Raw genomic sequence first — 21,051 nt, 5'->3', positions numbered from 1 at the left:
GGAGTGAGGGTTAGAGAGAGAGGATTGTGGTCACTATCACAAGATGCTATAACCTCCATGTCATGATGGAATGACCACAGATTATAATTCAGCATAATATAGTCTATTCTGGAGGTATGTCCCATCCTGTTGTAGGTATGCGCACCCATAGAATCCGATTTGGATCGTCCATTAGTTGGTCTCAGGTCGTGTTCCATGCAGAGTGCATTGATGTCTATCGCACTCTGCGTCCATTTAGGAATCGGATCTAGGGTCAGGGTGGGAATACCTCTCCTTGTGTCCTCATCCCAAGTGTCCAGAATGTCCTCCCTAGCCAAAGGTTCAAAGCAACAGTTGAAGTCGCCTGCGAGGAGAACATAAGAATCGATGCTGCAGGCGGCTAGATCATTGTTTAATCCTGTAGAGGATAGAGATGATGCCCCACCCCTGGCCCCCCTTAAATAGAGGTTAAAGACTTCTAACTTCCTTCCCCCTGGGCATAATATAGTTATCCTCTGAAGATCAGGAGAATGAGTGGTCTTTTGGCTTACACTTAAACCTAGTGCGATATTGACCCATATAAGAAGGCCACCAGACGGGCGACCTTTGCATCCATGTTGTTGGGAAGCTGGGACGAAGTAGGTTGTGAAGCCTACTCTGTGCCTGGGTTCTAGGCACCAGGTTTCCTGCAAGAGACAGATTTTATAAGGGTCCAAAAAGGCGTTCCATTCGGGGATTTCAAGGTTGCGGGCAAGCCCTGCCACATTCCAACTTATGATCTTTAACAGAGGTTCGGCTGGGGTAATCCGCCCTGAAGGGTTGGCAGTTATAGCCAGATTGGGCACAGGTCCTGCCACCCCCACAGCTGTTCTATTTAACCTATGCGGTGGCTCAATCTGGTGATGGTTAGGAGCCATTGCTACACCGGTCAGCTTCCTATCTGGTGGGACATTCTGAATGGGTGGCAAGGGAATCATATGAGGTGAGTCCAGTCGTTCCACTACGACTTGGGAATCTAGGGTGCATGAAGTGTTCAATCCCCCCTCTATAGGTAAAGCAAATAGCATTTCTTCTGGACCTAGGGAGCTAACAGCAGAAGGTTCAATCAACACAGGAAACGATTCTGTGAGCCCTAGGACCTGTGGTGAAGGTGCTTGGAGAGCAGATTGCCTTGGGAGTCAATCTACCTCCTCAAGACCACCAAACCTATTCGAGGTTGGGAGGCCATTCCAGTTTAAGGGGAAATCTTGGTGGTTATTAGGGTGACTCCTCCATGAGTGTTGATGTACTAGTGACCAGTCATCTTCCAGAGTATGTCTAGGGCGTGGTGGATAAAAGAAGGACAGTGGCCTAGGTATAACAAGAGAACCTTCACCAATGGGCCAGGAACAAATGTGGTGTGCCGTGTGAGGGTCCTCAAAGGTCACCACTATACAGTCCCCGGAACTGTTTTTTCTTGTGGGACCCACCCAGGGGATTCTACGTACCATCAGGACTCTACTTCTCCGGTCATTGGGAATTGGTCTATTCACATTAAGCCAATGCATTATCTTGTTCTTCAGAGACCAGTGGTTCTCGTATTGACCGTTTCCAATCTGGGGGACACCCGTCAACACAACCACATAATCATTGGCCTCTGGAGGGAGATCGATATAGCCCCCTCTAAAATTGTTCTTGACAGGAGGGCCCTGAGTTGGTTGGTGAGCCACTTCACTGGGAGGGGGTCTAAGTGGGACGCCTGCATTAGGATTGACTGATGGTTGAGGGATGGGGCGCTTGGGAGCCTTAGGTTTGGGGGCGGTGGTAATATGATCCACACCCACGGTCCGCGGTTTGGGAACCGGCCGTACAAAAGCTGGTACTGGAGGGGGTGGTTGCGGGGCTTGTGATATTAGGACTTGAGGTGGTGGGTCAACTACAGGAAGGCCCTGATTTTCTAGGTTTCTCAGGCCGAGAGTGGCCAGGGCAATAATGCTCTTTTCCATCTCAAGCAAGTTATTCTCAATACGTGAGAGTCTAAGATCAAGGGGGGAGAGAAGTTTCTTAAGAGTTTCCCAGACTAAACCTATGAATTCCCCATCATTCCTTTCCAGACCCTCTACGTGTAAGCCCTCATCCTCTGCCATGGTGGTGGATAAAGCAGTGGCTGACCCCTCTTTGGCTTACTCACATTGTGGTTGTTCCCTGGAAACACACGCTCCTATAGCATTGGATACCGGTACACTAATCAATTTCAGCTGTTGTGCTACCGCAATTTTAGCCTTCTTACGAGAGTAAGCAGACCGAGAATTGCGTTTTCTTTTAAGTTGTTTGTCTTTACTAGTGATACACCTAGGTGAAAGCATTACAGGGGTGGGGGAATTGAGACTAGCATCCTGCTTGGGGGAAACGATAGGTAAGTTCACTACACTTTTCTGAGTCGGTAGCTCTAAAGCAGGGAAAAGAGGGGGAAGAGTCGGGGTGTGGTGAACATCAACCTGCGTAACTACACAATGGGGAATGGCTGGACGCTCCGGGGTAACCGCGGTGCTATGTGGCCCAGGGAGGATTTTTTAGAGAGTTCAATTACCTGGGACAGTCTTCTGGCGGCTGCCAGTTCCAGGGAGACACGAGTCTGAAGTTTAGAAATTTCATGGTTTATGGCTATATTGGTACGGGTGATGAAATCATCCATGGGACCATTAATTGGTGGGCCACCCTTGGCGACCTTACTCCGTGTTAACCTGGTGCACATATCTTAACAGCAACAACAAGGGCAACCCCCTGGCTTAACAGTGGGGATGAGATGATAGAATGGGTTGCCAATTTAGACTCAGAAGATGAAATATCGGGAAAAGGACGAAAGAGGGTGGCCCAGTCCAGTCCTCGCAGACCTCGAACGGCCTCAAACGGCCCGCTCTTAGCCCGGTCTTCGCCCCGGTCGCTCCCGCTCGCTCCCGCGCAGCGGTAACTCCAGCTAGTTATCTAGGGCTGGGGCAGGGGCAGGGCTGGGGGCGTGGCCGGCAGGGAGAGCGGCCATAGGTGTGACACGCAGGGACTCCTGGGCAATGGAGTCCCTGCTGGGCTGCTCGCAGCCCTGCCGGTTCACGAGGGCTCAGTTCTTTTTCTGCTCGCCTCCCCACAGTGACTCCTGGCGCAGCGGGACCCGCGCAGCGGGTCCGGCAAGATGCAGGTTCCTCCCCTCAGCACGGGGCACAATCCAGCGACGGCAGGCAAAGATTCCAGATCCTCCGGGCAGCAACAGCAAGCAGCAAGGTTTCCCGCAGTGTCTCTAACACGGGCTGCTTTTACGGTGTCAGGGGGCGTGGCCGGCAGGGAGAGCGGCCACAGGTGTGACACGCAGGGACTCCTGGGCAATGGAGTCCCTGCTGGGCTGCTCGCAGCCCTGCCGGTTCACGAGGGCTCAGTTCTTTTTCTGCTCGCCTCCCCACAGTGACTCCTGGCGCAGCGGGACCCGCGCAGCGGGACCCGCGCAGCGGGTCCGGCAAGATGCAGGTTCCTCCCCTCAGCACGGGGCACAATCCAGCGATGGCAGGCAAAGATTCCAGATCCTCCGGGCAGCAACAGCAAGCAGCAAGGTTTCCCGCAGTGTCTCTAACACGGGCTGCTTTTACGGTGTCAGGGGGCGTGGCCGGCAGGGAGAGCGGCCACAGGTGTGACACGCAGGGACTCCTGGGCAATGGAGTCCCTGCTGGGCTGCTCGCAGCCCTGCCGGTTCACGAGGGCTCAGTTCTTTTTCTGCTCGCCTCCCCACAGTGACTCCTGGCGCAGCGGGACCCGCGCAGCGGGTCCTGCAAGATGCAGGTTCCTCCCCTCAGCACGGGGCACAATCCAGCGACGGCAGGCAAAGATTCCATATCCTCCGGGCAGCAACAGCAAGCAGCAAGGTTTCCCCTTAGGCTGATTTAAGCCTTCTGCCTGCTCTAGTATTATTTGCCGCCTCCTGTACCTGCACTGCTGATCATTGGATCTCCCCTTTTTTGGCACCAGGAGATGTCCAACTTGTTTATCCCCTGAGGCGGAAGCCGGGGGCATCTTTCTTTGAACTTTGTGAATTTGACAACCTTTGAGAGTGTGCGTGTGCTGTGAATTTACTTTCTGTGCGCCTGGTGATTTAATACTTTGTGTACAGACGCTACGCTGATCTGCCTTTTTAAAAACTGTTAATATTTTAATCAGAGCATTTTTATTGAAAGACAGACCTCTCTGTTGGTCCGGACGAGATTTCTTCGTCCCAGGGGCCCGACCTTGCTCTCTCTCCCCCGGCGCAGCCGAGCACAGCGCTCTCGCCGGCCGGGAGAACGCGGAACCGCCATCTTGGGGGGAGGCAGGGTAGCGCTCCAGCTCCTGGACGCCTCCCGCCCTCCCTCACTACTTAAGACCCCCCGCCCCTATCCACCTTAGATTACTTGTTTATCCCCTGAGGCGGAAGCCGGGGGCATCTTTCTTTGAACTTTGTGAATTTGACAACCTTTGAGAGTGTGCGTGTGCTGTGAATTTACTTTCTGTGCGCCTGGTGATTTAATACTTTGTGTACAGACGCTACGCTGATCTGCCTTTTTAAAAACTGTTAATATTTTAATCGGAGCATTTTTATTGAAAGACAGACCTCTCTGTTGGTCCGGACGAGATTTCTTCGTCCCAGGGGCCCGACCTTGCTCTCTCTCCCCCGGCGCAGCCGAGCACAGCGCACTCGCCGGCCGGGAGAACGCGGAACCGCCATCTTGGGGGGAGGCAGGGTAGCGCTCCAGCTCCTGGACGCCTCCCGCCCTCCCTCACTACTTAAGACCCCCCGCCCCTATCCACCTTAGATTACTAGTTTATCCCCTGAGGCGGAAGCCGGGGGCATCTTTCTTTGAACTTTGTGAATTGACAACCTTTGAGAGTGTGCGTATGCTGTGAATTTACTTTCTGTGCACCTGGTGATTTAATACTTTGTGTACAGACGCTACGCTGATCTGCCTTTTTAAAAACTGTTAATATTTTAATCGGAGCATTTTTATTGAAAGACAGACCTCTCTGTTGGTCCGGACGAGATTTCTTTGTCCCAGGGGCCCGACCTTGCTCTCTCTCCCCCGGCGCAGCCGAGCACAGCGCTCTCGCCGGCCGGGAGAACGCGGAACCGCCATCTTGGGGGGAGGCAGGGTAGCTCTCCAGCTCCTGGACGCCTCCCACCCTCCTCCCACCGCTAGATGGACAGGGATATAAAGAAGGGACTATCCCGTCCGCGCAGCGGGTGGGCGCAGCATGTGCGCCTAAGGCAAGCCCGTCTGCGCCCGTCCGCGCCGGACCCGTGCCTAGCGCCAGAACCCCTGCCCCTCACACCCCTATAACTTCTTGGACCTCCGATCAATTACTGCTCCTTCGTCCTGGCACATGCATCCCCTTAACTCGCTGTAATCCTCGTGGCCTGGAATCAACATCTTATTCCTGCTCACACTGCAACTTCACTCTCCCTATGATGTCTAAAGCACCTTTACTGCCCTTGATTGTTAATGGCCAGCCCCCGACCATTTTAAAAGCTGCATTAATCAATTGCAGATCTCTTCCGGCTCACGCCTCTGACATCTGGCTATCACTTGACACCCATAAATGGGACATATTGTTTCTTACAGAAACTTGGATTAAAGATTCTTCCAAACCAGACATTAACCTTGCTACTCCCCCCGGTTATTGTTTCGTTGGCATCAACCGAGACAACTCCAAGCCCGGAGGGGGTCTTGCGGTAATTGCTAAATCTCATTTTAAACTAAATCTCACTAAAATTCCCAATCTCGGCCTCATTGAAGCCGCTTATTTTACGGTCACGGACACCGCTAGTACCATCTGTGCAGGCATACTGGTCTACAACCCCCCCGCTGCGACCTCCTCCTCTCTAAATGCTTTGACGCATTCTATTGCAGATTTTTCTCTCAAACACCCCTATTTTACAGTATTGGGAGATTTTAATCTCCACATTGATAATCCTTCTTGCTCACAAGCCTCTTCCCTGCTAGAAACTTTACATGGACTCACCCTGCCCCAATTAGTTATAGGCCCGACCCACATAGCAGGCCATACACTAGATCTCATCTTTTCCAATCATCTTGGCATCTTCACCCTTCCCCCGACTCCCATGACTTGGACTGATCACTTTCTTATTCCATTTACCATCACGGCCCCCTCTCCTCCTTCCCCCACCCCCCTTAACAGAGTCAGAGGTCGTAAATGGGCCAAAGTAACCTGTGATTCCTTGGAAGCCCACCTTCATTTTCAACTCAATCAGATGGAAGATCTCGACATAGAGACTACTAGATTTAATTCGACCCTCTCCGCCGCTCTTGACTCTGTTTCCCCTCTTGTTCCACTTACTTCCTCCAGATCACGTCCCTCTGCCCCCTGGTTTTCTCCTCTGCTTCGTGAGGAAAAAAGCAAGTGTAAGCAGTTGGAACGCAAATGGAGACAGGATTATGACCCTCTAGCCAAACTGGCCTATAAATCTGCCCGGAACCACTTTCACAAATTGAAACGTTCCTCAATGAGAGCTTACTTCTCCACTCTCATTCAACAGGCGCAGAACTCCTCCAAAACTCTTTTCTCCATCGTGAAAGACTTTGTTAACCCCCCGGCCTCGAAATCCCAATGTATCCCCACTCAAGATCTGTGTAATGGACTCTCGGATTACTTTCAGGAGAAAATAGTCAAACTCTCCTCCTCCTTTGCTACGGCTCCTCCTAACCTCCTTGAAGACATTTCATGTTCCATCCCCTGTTCTTTCAACTCCTTTAGTGAGCTGACCCCGGACCTAGCGTTGTCTCTGCTACACAACGTAAAGTCTGGTTCCCCTCTGGACCCAGTCCCGGCCAAAGTCATGGGCATTCTTGCCCCTATTCTAGTAAATCCGTTTCTTTCCATCTGGAATGCCTCCCTGTCATGCGTCCAGTTCCCCTCAGTGTGGAAACAGGCCAGGCTAATCCCCATACTGAAAAAACCTGGTGCTGACCCCTTGCAATTCAGCAACTATCGGCCCATATCGCTCTTGCCCAAACCTGCCAAGATTCTGGAGAAAGTGGTACAGAAACAGTTGGCGCAGTATCTAGAATCAAACCAGCTTCTACACGACTCCCAGTCCGGCTTTAGAACCGGCTACAGCACTGAGACGGCGCTGTTAGAAGTCTCTGAGATCATCAGGGAATCAGTGGATAGGGGCGAGGAGGCCATGTTGGTCCTCCTCGACCTATCCGCTGCATTTGATACTGTATCCCATAATATACTTGCCACCCGTTTACAACAGCTAGGGGTAGGTGGGACAGTGCTGGCCTGGACTAAATCTTTCCTGTCCAGTCGATCTCAGAGGGTTACGATGCACCCATTTGAATCTGAGGATAAACTCCTCCTGTGCGGAGTGCCCCAGGGTTCTGCCTTGAGCCCTTTATTGTTCAATGCCTATGTGGCCCCTCTTGCCAAGGTAGTAGAGTCTTGGGGTGTCAGGGTGGTCTCTTATGCTGACGACACTTAGCATGTTTTTTCCTTTAGAGACCACTCTGACTCCCTCTTTTCCAACTTTAGAAACTGCCTTGGCAATATTTGCACCTGGATGTCAGCCAATCATCTTGCCCTCAACACCGACAAAACGGAGGTTCTCTTTTTCAGCAAGAAATCTCCTCCCCCTGCAATTCTTTGGTGGCCTACCATTTTGAATCCTCCTCCCTCTCCTGTACAAGTGGCCCGCAACCTTGGCTTCACCTTTGACAACTCTTTGTCTGGAAGTGTCCAAGTCAACAAAGTTGTAGGGGCTTGTTTTTCCAAATTGCGTATGATCAGGAAAATTTTTCCCTACCTCCCTCAATCATCTCGCAAAACAGTTGTCCAGGCACTTATCACCACCCATCTAGATTATGCTAATAGTCTATATGCAGGTGCCCCCCATACCTAATTGACCGTCTGCAAATTGTCCAGAACGCGGCAGCTCGGCTCATTGGTAATATCCCTGCTCGCACCTCGGTCAGAGCCTACCGGGATGAGCTCCACTGGCTCCCTATAGCCCGACGCATCGATTTCAAAATTCTGACCCTGACATTCCGAGCAATCCATGGAATTGGCCCGCTCTATCTGAGAAAACGTCTCAAGATCTCTTCTTCAGTTAGACACCTGAGATCCAACAGTCTGCGTCTACTGATGGTGCCAAGATTTAGGCTTTCTCGTAGTGGCGGCAGATCTTTCACCGTCACTGCTGCCAAGCTCTGGAATAGCCTTCCTCTTGACCTCAGGTTCACTGAATCCGAGCCTGCCTTTCGACGCAAACTCAAGACCTGGTTGTTCACTAATCATTAGGTCTTCAGCATTCTCAGGTCTTCAGTATTTCCTTTTCCCTCAGTGGGATGTGTTCTTGGTTACTCTCTGTGGGGACTCTCATGTAATCTTAGCGCCGGGACACCTCCGCCGGAGGTAGCCGTGCGCTCTACAAGCTTCTATTTAAATTAAATTAAATTAAATTTAAATTAAATTAAAGAGACAGCGTGTTTTTCTGTAAGGCCAGCACTGAGTCTACTTAAGGTTGCTAGGGAGGGGAGGTAGAATTCTAATGTTATCGTCATTCATTTTCCCTGTAGATTCTCCTCTTCTCTGGTCATTCGAGGGAATCAGATCGGGGATGAAGTATATTGTCCTGGCTTCTAATCCCCACATCTCCGAGAATCAGTCTGAGAGGTGTGAGTATCTTGAATTGTCTCACCCTTAGTCGCACTTTAGAACTTCTTGTCGCTCCCGTGGATTGAGCTTGGAAGACAGAATACTACAGGTTAGTGGCCTCGTCAACACCTAATATATGTTAGTAGTAGTATCCCTCAGTAGTAGTGCACCTAGTATACAAATGTAAATTTTGTCCTAGGTTACGATAAATGTTTTACACCCATGAACTCTTAAAAAAAGACACTAGCTTGATAAACACAAGAAACCAACAACGACAGACCAAAGTTAAACACTTAAATTACCAAGTATATACAATGAGATTAGGTGCAGCCTCTTCCAGCATCCATTGTTGTTTAATGCTACAAAGTTAATGAATTTAACAAAATAAGGAAGGTGCACTCATCAAGAGTGATATTAACTAAGGCACATGAATACATTATTAGATATTTTGAAAAGGTTATTGTAAGCTTAAAAGTAATAAAGGATTTTGATAAATATTTCAATAATGAATGTTGGCCTGCTGATGAGACATGCTTTCAACCGCTGTGTCATGAAAATGTTGGGGATATAGATTTCGGGTGTAGCTAATAACGCTAGCAAGGGAAAACACATGGAACGTTTAGACGTGTTTTTTTCTGATAGTAACTTTTATTGTGGTATGCGTAGCCTGCCGATGAGACACGCTTGCAATCGCTGTTTGTTGAGAATGTTGGGGATATAGACCTCATGTGTAGCTCATGATGCTGGAGAGGAAATATACACGGAATGCCATTATATAGGCGTGTTTTGCGATACCACTACTTTATGCGTGGTTTTTGGATATCATGGACGCAACATGCTCAAGCAATTAACTATTGAAAATTGGCAACTTGGATTCATAGGTTTGCCTTTTTGGTAATTATCATCCATGTGATACACTTTGTATTCTTGTGTTTACAGATCTGGATTGTAATCGTACCTATGAATAGTCACTTATCTACTGGTGGAACCATATTCCATGTTCCGCTCGTTTGTCTCAATATGGAAGTAACACTTTTATGATGGACATACCAAAGGTGAGATACCCGGGTTATTACTTATGGGGTAAGAACTTATGTTTTTGTTTCTTTCTAAGGCCACTACATACTTTTTCTTCCTTAGGGACAATTGCCTAGTAGCCATTGTATTTCTTGTATATTTGCATAGAAGATGTGCCTTATGATTAAAATTAATTGTGTGTTGTCACATAATGAGTACTTCTTCTTGGATTGTTGGTTCTTGTGAGATACTGATATAAGATGTGTTTCACATTTACTAAAAATAGACAGTGTCCATGTACATCTTTTCTTGATCACTAGATCTGAACCTTGATGTTTCATCAATGTGTTTTACATTTACAAAAATTGGGCAATGTTACATTATGTCTATGTACACCTTCTCTTGATCACAAGATCTGAAGCTTGATGTCTCATTAATGGGCATCCATTTTGAATATTCTCCAGTAATCTTGTTTTGGACATTGTGGATACCGTATGTTTGCCGTTTCAAAATTTTTCGGCTCACCTGATTCATAGGTGAGAATGAGTATTGTCACTAGTATGACGTTATGGCTATTTTTGATTTAACAATGAGCTTCGGGTGCTCTTCTTGGACATTACTGTACTTTAGAGGGACTTTGGGTCTCTTCATCTTTCTTGGCACTTTTCTGTTTTGGTTTTTGGACCTCAGTGAAATGTTGGTTGTTATCAGTTTCTTCTTATATCTGAAACATGTTCTTTATCTCATTTCCTTTAGTTTTTCTTTTCCCCCTTTTTTCTTATTTTTGGATTGTTACTTTCTCGTTGAATTGTTGACTATTTGTAAAAAATCTAGATTGATGATCAACAATTGGTTCCCACTTATCATGATTAAAGTCAAGTTTGAATATGTTATAAAAAGGAATATATTTATTTGAAAAATGTGTACAACCAAAAATATGTCTATTTCATGTGATTGCAACAGGTTTGTTATGTTTATGTATATTCATGTAATGTTTGTTTTTTGTCAATTGGGGGTATGTAGGCTGTCTATTTTTAATATATATATATATAATTTCCAATGGATTCGAGCATAGAAACAGGCGCTGACACCGTGGGATCGAAGTTCAAGGAAAAGATTTGTTTTATTCCTTCAGGATGGTTTGACGCGTATATATATATAAAACAATCTTATGTACAGCTTGTGTTTATGTAATGGTCGTATGTTGCTTGTCGCAATGTAATTGGTTTTTATGCAATTTTCACAGTCCTGAAGAAGTTCCTAGGCAATAAGGGATGAAACACGTTGGCTGTTTGGCGTTCTCTGTATGATTTTTTGGAATAAAAGAAGACTAATGGAAACTACTTCCGGCTCTGATTGACTCTTGCTGAGTGCACCTTCCTTATTTTGTTAAACACTCACTTGATAATGTCATTAGTGATGTCATTTGAGTTGTCATTAGTGATGTCACTGACAATGTCATGAATGAACTATGAATGATGTAATATGTGAGGCCATAAGCTGTGCATTGCAAGGGGCAGAAGTTAGAGTTAGGTCAGGTAACTATAACTGCTTAATTTCACAGATTTTTTATTAGTGAAACCTGATCCTAACTATAACGCCCCTGTAACCTTTGGTTTTTTCAATAAATGTCTACTTTTTTTAAAAAAATTCCATTTCTGAATTATAATGTAACTGTCACCTTTAGTTTTTTCAGTGAATATATATATATATATATAACACACACTTTAAAAGATGGTTTAATTATAATAAGTATTTTTACTTCATTATAGTTTATCATTTTCTTCATATTACATGTTTACATTTATGATTTTATTATAATAACATGCATATTTTTATTTTATATTTGTAAGTTACAATTTTATGTATTTTTTTTCAAATGTGTTCACTGACACACCTACGGACGTCATGACGTCATCGTGGCGCAGCGTGTGACTGATGGATTGCTGGGAGGTTGAAATATGGCAGTATGCGACGTGGTCTGTACCTCCCCGATGGCTCGGTTAACTATCAAGGGGTACCGACGGAGAGGTGAGCTAATGGTTAATAGCGCTAGCACTGTACGGGTCTGATTGAGATTGCAGCGTAGGGAAGTGAGCGTGTCAGTGTGTAATTCCGTAGGCGAGCCGTAGAATTATGAGACCGGCACCCTGCTGTTGATAAAGCTTTAGCGATTCTAGCACTTTACAGGACTACGCTCAAAACATGCGTTAAACTCTTGAGGCACAATAGATGCAGGATTCTCTGGAGCGGTTTTGTGTCCTCCTGCTGAGCCATTTGTTTGATTTGCCTGTCCATTTACTGAGCAAGTGGGTTGGGCGTACCCTGGTCATTTAGAAAAGTACCTCTCTGTCTTTGTATTGAATATCCACGTTGGAGGTACAACTGGGGTCTTTTCCCTGTAGCGCTTTGCCATGTCTGTTGCATAGTGGCTCTCCTTCTATATGAAACAAAAAGAGAATTGCCGGTCTACTCTTAATTACTGATATAGGGAGTGGATACCATGTGATTTAAGGTGTGCTTGACTTCAGAAGGGCATTATTGACGACATATTGTTTAAGTAACTCCTGGGAGTATACGTTCAGGTAGTTGTTACAGGAGTTGCTAACTGTCTGGCTATTTGATTACCAACAGTTTAGCCTTCTGTAGTTGAGTGTTTAATAGACAGGAGTTTTACTTAACCTCTTTTATAAGCCAATGCATCCCAGTAACAGGGATGCATTCAGCTGATGGGACCTGTGTCCACAGAGAAAAGGTAGCGTTTTACCATCATGTCTGGAAAGAATAAGTAGCGAGTAAAGAAATATTTTTAATTGTATGTGACTTCAAATGGACGTATGTGGATGTGAGCACGGGAGATGTTTTGGGGTTGTTTGGAAAGGTATAAGATCAATTCAATGGCGGTCTTGTTCTTTCCTTTTTCTAGAGCGGTGCCTTCCTTTTCCCTGAGCTGTTGCCAGGTGGGGTGAGGTAGCTTCCTTGCAAGGTCAAGGTAAGAAGTAAAGGTTTTTGATCAATCTTTTTGATCATGATAGCTGATAATATTGATGTCACTATCTGATTATTTCTGGTGTCTCTGTATTGTCTGTTGTATAACCTCATTGAGATGCACACTTTCGTTTATTTTTGCAGACACCTTTGGACATATGGTGCTTGCACAGCAAGGATGGTTTACTCTACATTAGAGGTGACGTAATTGTATCAATATCAACCATTTCCAATCTATGAGGATTGTTTATTTTGTGTTTACTCTAATCTTATTTGTATACTTTTGCAGTAGCAAGTAATAGGTGGGTCCTGACAAAGGCACAAGACAGCACGTTGTCTGTGTGTGCTGAAACATGTTGACCACTTTATAAATTCTAGACAGCTTTTTTGTAAAACTGTCTTACTGCACTGTTTTTATTTTGAATTGCGAGAGACATTAATAAAGTTGGGGTCAATCAAAACTCAATTTTAACTTCACTTTTTCACCTATGCACTGCACTCAATTCCCACACACTTAACTACTCCAATCTGGGATGATAAAGAGCTAATATTTCTATTTGAAAACATCCTCGGGCTCCCCATCACTCTGATAGGGTTGTAGCCCTTAGTGTCACTGATGTGACTTAAAGAGGAGACCCAGATAATGAAGCATGTCACCAGTGTGGTGAGTGATGGGTATCCGTAAGTTAATGGTATATTTCCTCTTCGTGTGGCGAGTGTCTAACTGTTGGTTTTTTCTTCAGACCATATAGTGTCCAGACTATGGTTGCAGACCCTTGGGTATTCTAGGTTTGTTAACCAAGTAGAAGAACAACATATTTGGCCCACCAACCCTTACTCTAAAAATACCAGTAAGTGATTGTGATATATCAATGATATCCTGGTTATATGGGATGGTGAAACAACCACCTTGGGGAGCTTCCATTACTGGTTGAACCAGCTAAATCCACACTTAAAATTCACGATGAGGTATTTTTACTTTCTTTCCACAGATGGAGTGATCAAAAATGGTAAACAGTCATAATATCGATTCCAAAATATAGAATGGACATAATATCGAAGTAAAAATATAGAATGGACAAAATATCGAATGGACACAATATAGTGGTTAAAAATATCGAATTTAAGGTAAGTAATATCGATTTTCAAAATATAGAAGTCAAAATATCGAAGTATACAATATAGGCATTAAATATATTGATTTTTTAATAATATCAATTTTTATTAAGTGTTTTGTATGTTAGTATATGTGTGAAAAGTGTATAATAATTTTTGTAATGTATGTTTAATGTATTTTAAGTAATTAATTTTATGTTATTTAATTTTTGCGTAGTTTAATTCTGTAGCGGGTTGTGGGTTCATAGGGGAATAGGGTGGGAAGTAATTTAATTATATTAAATTAAATATTAATTTTTAGCAATTATTATTCATTTTTAAATAAATTTTGCTTTTTAGTTCTGTAGCGGGTTGTGGGTTTATAGGGGAATAGGGTGGGAAGTAATTTAATTGTAATTAATTAAATATTTTTATTTATTTATTGGTATTCATTTTGAATTGTTATTTTTTAATTGGTAATTAATTTTTATTAATTGGCAATTAATTTGTATTAATTGATTAATTGTTAATTATGTCAATTTTCTAAATTTATTTTCTGTAGCGGGTTGTGGGTTTATAGGGGAATAGGGTGGGAAATAATTTAATTGTAATTAAGTAAATAATTTTTTTCATTCATTGGTATTGATTTTAAATTTATTGTTATTAATTTTTAATTGGTAATTAATTTCTATTAATTGCCAATTAATTGTTATTCATTGGTAATTATTTTGTATTATTAAATATTTGATAATTATGATAATTGTATTAATGTATTTTCTGTAGTGGGATGTGGGTTTATAGCGGAATAGGGTGGGAAGTAATGTAATTGTAATAATTACATGTTAAAAATACTTCTTGATCATTAATTTACTGTTAATTTTTAATTGGTATTAATTTGTATTATTAATTAGTTTTTGTTATTGAAAATTAATTCGTTGTTAAATAATTATGAATAGGTTATTAATTTTTAATACCTAATCTGTAGTTGTATTTCTAATTAATTATTACGTAATATTAAATTGGTTATTAATTTCAATTAATGTTTTATTGGGATTGATATTTAATTTATTTTTAATAATATATTAAATCAATACTGTCCCTACTGTTAAACTCACTGGAGTGGGAATAGTTATTTTCACCCTCCCGCTATCCAACACTTTCCCTACTGGTGCACTTTCTGGAGTGGGAATAGTATTTTTTACCCCTACGCTATCCAACGCTTTCCCTACTGTTGCACTCTCTGGAGTGGGAATAGTAATTTTTACCCCTACGCTATCCAAAGCTTTCCCTACTGTTGCACTATCTGGAGTGGGAATAGTAATTTTCACACTCCCGCTATCCAACGCTTTCCCTACTGCTGCACTCTCTGGAGTGGGAATAGTATTTTTTACCCCTACGCTATCCAACGCTTTCCCTACTGTTGCACTCTCTGGAGTGGGAATAGTAATTTTTACCCCTACGCTATCCAATGCTTTCCCTACTGTTGTACTCTCTGGAGTGGAAATAGTAATTTTTACCCTACGCTATCCAACGCTTTCCCTACTGTTGCACGCTCTGGAGTTGGAATAGTAATTTTTACCCTTCCGCTATCCAACGCTTTCCCTACTGTTGCACTCTCTGGAGTGGGAATAGTCATTTCTACCCTTATGATATCCAACGCTTTCCCTACTGTTGCACTCACTGGAGTGGGAATAGTATTTTTTACCCCTACGCTATCCAACGCTTTCCCTACTGTTGCACTCTCTGGAGTGGGAATAGTAATTTTTACCCTTACGCTATCCAACGCTTTCCCTACTGTTGCACTCACTGGAGTGGGAATAGTATTTTTTACCCCTACGCTATCCAACGCTTTCCCTACTGTTGCACTCTCTTGAGTGGGAATAGTAATTTTTACCCCTACGCTATCCAACGCTTTCCCTACGGTTGCACTCTCTGGAGTGGGAATAGTATTTTTTACCCCTACGCTATCCAACGCTTTCCCTACTGTTGCACTCACTGGAGTGGGAATAGTATTTTTTACCCCTACGCTATCCAACGCTTTCCCTACTGTTGCACTCACTGGAGTGGTAATATTAAATGTTACCCTCCTGCTATCCTACGGTAAAATATTGTACATTTTTTATTAATAACTTAAATTAATTATATCTTAATTTTAAGGTTATTTGAGTATTTTTAGGTATGTTTTAGTTAATTATATTTATTATTTCATTAATTAAAAAAAATCGATATTTTGACTGACTATATTTTTTACAGACTATATTTTGGATTCGATATTTTTGTACTTACCTGTTTGTAGATAGGAATTCGATATTTTGGCATTCTATATTTTGGTGACTATATTTTGGTAAGTCTATATTTTGTCATTCTATATTATGTCAGTGATCCCATAATCCCTACGGCAGTGTGTGCAAGGCACCATCACAATGTTGGGCTGTTTCTGTCCTGACAGGTGGTCGGAAAAGGCGCAGGGGGAAAACAGCAGTGGCGAGCTTTCCGCAATCATAATGAGCCCCTATGTTTGTTCTCAATATATTTTTGATGCGATCTTTGCATTTAGATATTTTTGCCCTAATAGTTCATGATCCATTCATTTGAAATGCGCGTGGCACCTTCCCCTGGTAGATTAGTGCCGTCAGCAGCAGTTCAAAGGGCTGTCTCATGGAGAACCAGGCAGTGAGGCATTTACAGGGAGTGGTGAGGTCCGAAGGAAGTTACGCTTGGCTTACCAAGAGTTTCGTCCCGTCGTCCAGCTAGGATTTTTCCTTTAGCGGTGAAGCATCTATGGTGTGGGTGGATTCGTAAGGTCACGACTCCAAGGAGCAACGTCCTGTGCCATCTGTGCAGCAACCCTACTGTTGACCTATTGAAAGAGCATGAGCGAGATTTTTCTAGGCATGGGCCAAATTTTGACTATGCCAGAGTAATTTCAGTAACTACGCATTACTCTTGTGAAGCGAAACTACTAAAATTACACAATTACTGCAGCTTAGGTAAGTAAGAGTAATTTGGGCAAAACTCTTACTGCAGGAGCGCGGTGAAAACATACTAAGAGAAGCGAGTGCCTGTTGGCTACTGCTGTTTTTGTCCTGTAGCATTTAGTGCTATTTTATTAGCACAAAATGCATCCTCTGGCTGATTTTGCACAAAAAAATAGTGCTAAATGCTATATTATGCATTTCACACAATGATGTATAATTACGAGTAATTTTTCGGTATTTATGAGTAATTACGCTAGAGAGAATTATGCCAGATTTGTCCATCCCTAGTTTTTTCCATTTGTCAGGTGTTGGGCATTATGTCTACGTAGTGATAATGCAGAGGAGCAGAGATGATGAATTTGATAATATTCAATATTCACATATTCAAACTGTGTCATTTGGGCCAGCAGAATGCTCCATGTATGTCTTTTCTCTGTGTATGTATCTGAGAGAGCGCAAAACCGAGTTAGAAATCGTAGGGGTACATCATATTCACGGTTAGTCAGCACCCACATATATAGAGGACTTACTAATTGTGTTCAAATGTAATGTAGGATTGAGAACTAATGTAGTGGTTATTAGAAATACACTGAGAACTAATGTAAAGTGCTTTAAAAGTTAATTATGCTGTTTTAACATAGAGATTCCGTTTGCAGTGGAGTATTTCACTAATAAGAGTGTGATTAATAATTCACCATTGTGCCTTTAGCCTTGCTTATTAAACTCACGGTTGTAACGTTAAATGTGATTGAATTGCTTAGGTAGAGAATTGTATTTTGCATTAAAGGTTAATGTTAAAGAACGTAAATGTATTGCTTATGTTAGCATGTTAGTGCACATAACGTGCAGAGGCCCATTTCATGGAAATCGCGTAGGCCTGATTTGAAATGCCTTTCAGCATTAAATCGAAGAAATGTTTTTGGAGAAAGCTGCTTCAGCTAAAGTCAATTGCAACATTTAGAATTTGTGAGCCGATTCACATGCGTTCCTTTGCAGGTGCAGGACCAAGTAGATAGTGGAGTAGAAGGGCCCATTGTGTATGAGAGTTAGGATGCGAGGCTCAGGCGTGGAGGAGTAACCTAGGAATTCAAGGAAGAAACTTGAAGCAAAGAAGAGCCTGGGACTCAAGGACGTTTCAACGGACAGAGGTGGAGAGGTGCCATAATGGAAAATTCTGGAAACCAACACCTTCGAGAGGGGCGTACCTGAAGGCGTGTCGTTCGCATTGTGGGGTTTTGTATTAGGGACAGCACCCTGAGGGTAGAGGCAGAGCAGATGGGCTGAGGAGTCAGCGAGAGAGGTTGGTCAGGCAGAGAGTTTAGCTATGACTGAGCAGTCTGAAGATTGAGATCGAAGGAAAGTGAGTGAACTCCTTTGAGAGTCACCACTGCTGACACCTTACTTTTGAATGGGACATTGTTGAGTAGGGATGTCACTTAGGGTAGTGTAGGGACAGATTAACCTGAATTTTATTCCTTTTACAAATGCTTACTAAAACTCAGGTGGCAGCAATTCTTGTTAGCCTGATGATTCTTGAATTAATTCTTGTATTATTTCTGAGTCGTCTAAGATTCCTCCGTAGGATTATGTTTGTATTAGTGCCTGTTTATCTTTTGAACCTTTTGCTGAGATGCTTATACATCCAGTTGTTTTTGGCTTTGTAATAAATCTTTAAACTTAGTTCCTAGTCAGTGGTTCTTTGGGGGTAACGGAGGAATTGTATGAAATTGATTAACCATTGTTTAACTAGATTTCCTAATTCACTCTATGACAGTTAAAAAGGTCTAATCGACCTGTGTCCGGGATTCTGGAGAATAGTAAACAGACTCTAGAAGTAAAATCCCGCCCTTTCATATCCAAACATATTACAGAAATATATAGGGTTATAACTACAAGGAACTACGACACGCAGGAACTATTAGTGATGCCAATGCTTGTTTTTGAGGCATCTGATGCAATTGTGTAACCCTTCACTTTTAAACTATCCTTAGCTTGTGACATCAATCAGGTCTTGCAAACGGTACCTGCATCCCTCAGCAGCAGAAGGCGTTTTTCAAACATGTTCACATGCCTGTAACATAAATTCAATACAAAAGTGCATCTTTCTATACCAGATGGTGAAGATTACCACAAATAGTTTAAATGTGAACATTTTAGAATAATTGTAAATAAATGTATCCAAAATGGGCATCCTGGCATGGGTCACACCTTTATGAAACAACACAGGAAACCATTGTAGCTGTACTGCGTGTGTCTCAATCGTACACTGATTTCATTGCACATTATGCTAGCTCTTCCAGTCTACCTTGACTTGAACGTATTTTGCAAGATGCTTTTATCCATCATTGCTATTTTTATTTAAATGTATCCCCTCCCTTAAAACTCTACCTTACTTTAGCATACTCCATCCAGAATTAGAACACACTGATAGATGACGAAAGAACAATTTTTGATACATTGTAATCCCTTACCTTGGGACTTTCGAAACTCTGCAATCATATATTGGGCTTCTTCCTTGATCCTGTCTTCCAGGCTACGCTTACCCATGCCAAAGTTCTTTAGGGTGGAGATGGCAAAGCGACGCAGATGCCTCCATCGCTCTCCAGTACCATAGACAATACCTAAAATTGGCAACAAGAAGGTATAAGTTAAACTGGTGAAAAGAGACAGTATCCGGTGTTTTACTCTCTTCTTTGCTGACCAAATGTTTAAGGGAAGCTTCTGTGATTGAGAGCATCTGGCTTTTAGTTCATTGGTTAAAATTGTTCTCAAGTTAAACATGTAAAAACGTGTGTACTGAAAGCTAGGACCACTTGTTGGTTTGCATCATCACATGCTTTTGGACCATTTTGGTGCAAAATCTTCCATTGCACTATTTGATAGCTGTCTATTGGATTTTCTTTGCCCAGCCTCAGTCTTTCTAGAGATGTATCCTCAAGATATTAATAGTAGTTCATCATGCAGGTGCTTTGTAGGCATTATACCATCATCTCTGCTGTCTCCCTCTCTGTGCAACATGGCAACATTTAACTGGCTCTACTGATTGCCTTGTTTGATATTTCCCGGCATTCCTACAATAAAAGCCATTCTCACCTAGAATGCACTAAAATATTTTCTTTGTCTGTTGCCACCCCTTAGCTAAATTACACAAACCACCATGCTTTCCCCAGTGGTTTGGGATTATCCATGGGTCATAGGTCTTCCATGTTAACTTGGTATATAGGGAAAAACATGATTCATTCATGTGAAGAAGGGCTGTATTTCCACTGCTTCTCATGCACATGTTACAATGAAAAATCTGGCAATAATGCCTAGTTTCCCTCCAAATCCCTGAGGGTTAACCTAACCAAAGAAGGAAAAGAGTCTTTGAAATACCTGATAGCCTATATTATATATAGACTATTGCCTATATATAATCATTATATCATTATAAAACCTGTGGATAAAGGCGTAGAAATTGTGGATACAACTAATTATGAGGAGGAATTACTTAATCAATTATCAATAAAAAAATTATTCACTTAAGATCCCAAGTCTGAGTTCCTTGCCATTTTAGATATACAGTCAGTTTATTCCAACATCCCCCGAGCATAGGCTCACACAGTCATTAGAGACAGATGCTCAAATATAGAGCAAGACCACTAAAATTGTCTACTGAATTAATCAGTATCTGTGCTCAAGTAACTTTAAGGAAAATTCTGATAAAGTCACTGGACCTAGCAGTGCTTTGATTTGATAACTGTCAGCGAACTACAGGCACATTTCACTGCTGCTGGCCTTCTCCAAGGTCTTGGAGAAATATGTGAATACAGTTATCTCAGATTATGCTGAAAAGAATAACCTTTTGCATACCAGCAATTCTGGCTTCAGAGCCAACTATAGCACTGAATCCACCTTACTGGAAGTTTCGGAACATAGCATGGAGAAGCTTGACCTGGGTGGGAAAGCCATCCTGATCTTATTAGACATGTCAGTCGCATTGGGTACCGTTCCCCATAATAGGCTCCTGGATAGGACGCGAGAACTCGGAATTAGCATCTCTGCATTAAAATGCCTCTCTTCCTTTTTGGAAAATAGAGGTCAGGAGGTACTCCCCCCTTTATGGCCGCAATCTCCAGTCTGAAAGTTGATGTGCCTCAGGGCTCCATACTAAGACCCATGCTGTTTAATTTATATATGTCCCCTCTTGCACCACTGGCTGATGCATATGGTGCTAAAATCATTTCAAACGCCTAGGATACTCAGCTCCTTTTTACCTGTGATAGGGGAGTGGACTTCGGGGGTGAGAAGATTAGAGTCTGCCTCACAAAAGTGTTTAAATGGC

General features: G+C 43.1%; 1 protein-coding gene across 2 annotated transcripts in view; it reads right to left on the bottom strand.

Moving 5' to 3' along the window:
- The window catches only part of LOC147691993 (cytochrome P450 2F3-like), a 196,133-nt gene that overhangs the window by 143,900 nt on the left and 31,182 nt on the right, over nucleotides 1-21,051 (bottom strand). For both annotated transcript variants that reach the window (XM_086938283.1, XM_086938282.1), the window contains exon 3: nucleotides 19,199-19,348. In XM_086938283.1, coding sequence (XP_086794409.1) covers nucleotides 19,199-19,348 — 150 coding nt within the window. The remainder of the gene's footprint in view (nucleotides 1-19,198; nucleotides 19,349-21,051) is intronic.

This window comes from Lissotriton vulgaris, chromosome 9 (genome assembly GCF_964263255.1).
Source record: "Lissotriton vulgaris chromosome 9, aLisVul1.2, whole genome shotgun sequence".
Lineage (NCBI taxonomy): Eukaryota > Metazoa > Chordata > Amphibia > Caudata > Salamandridae > Lissotriton > Lissotriton vulgaris.
This window is presented reverse-complemented; position numbering and strand designations above follow the sequence as displayed.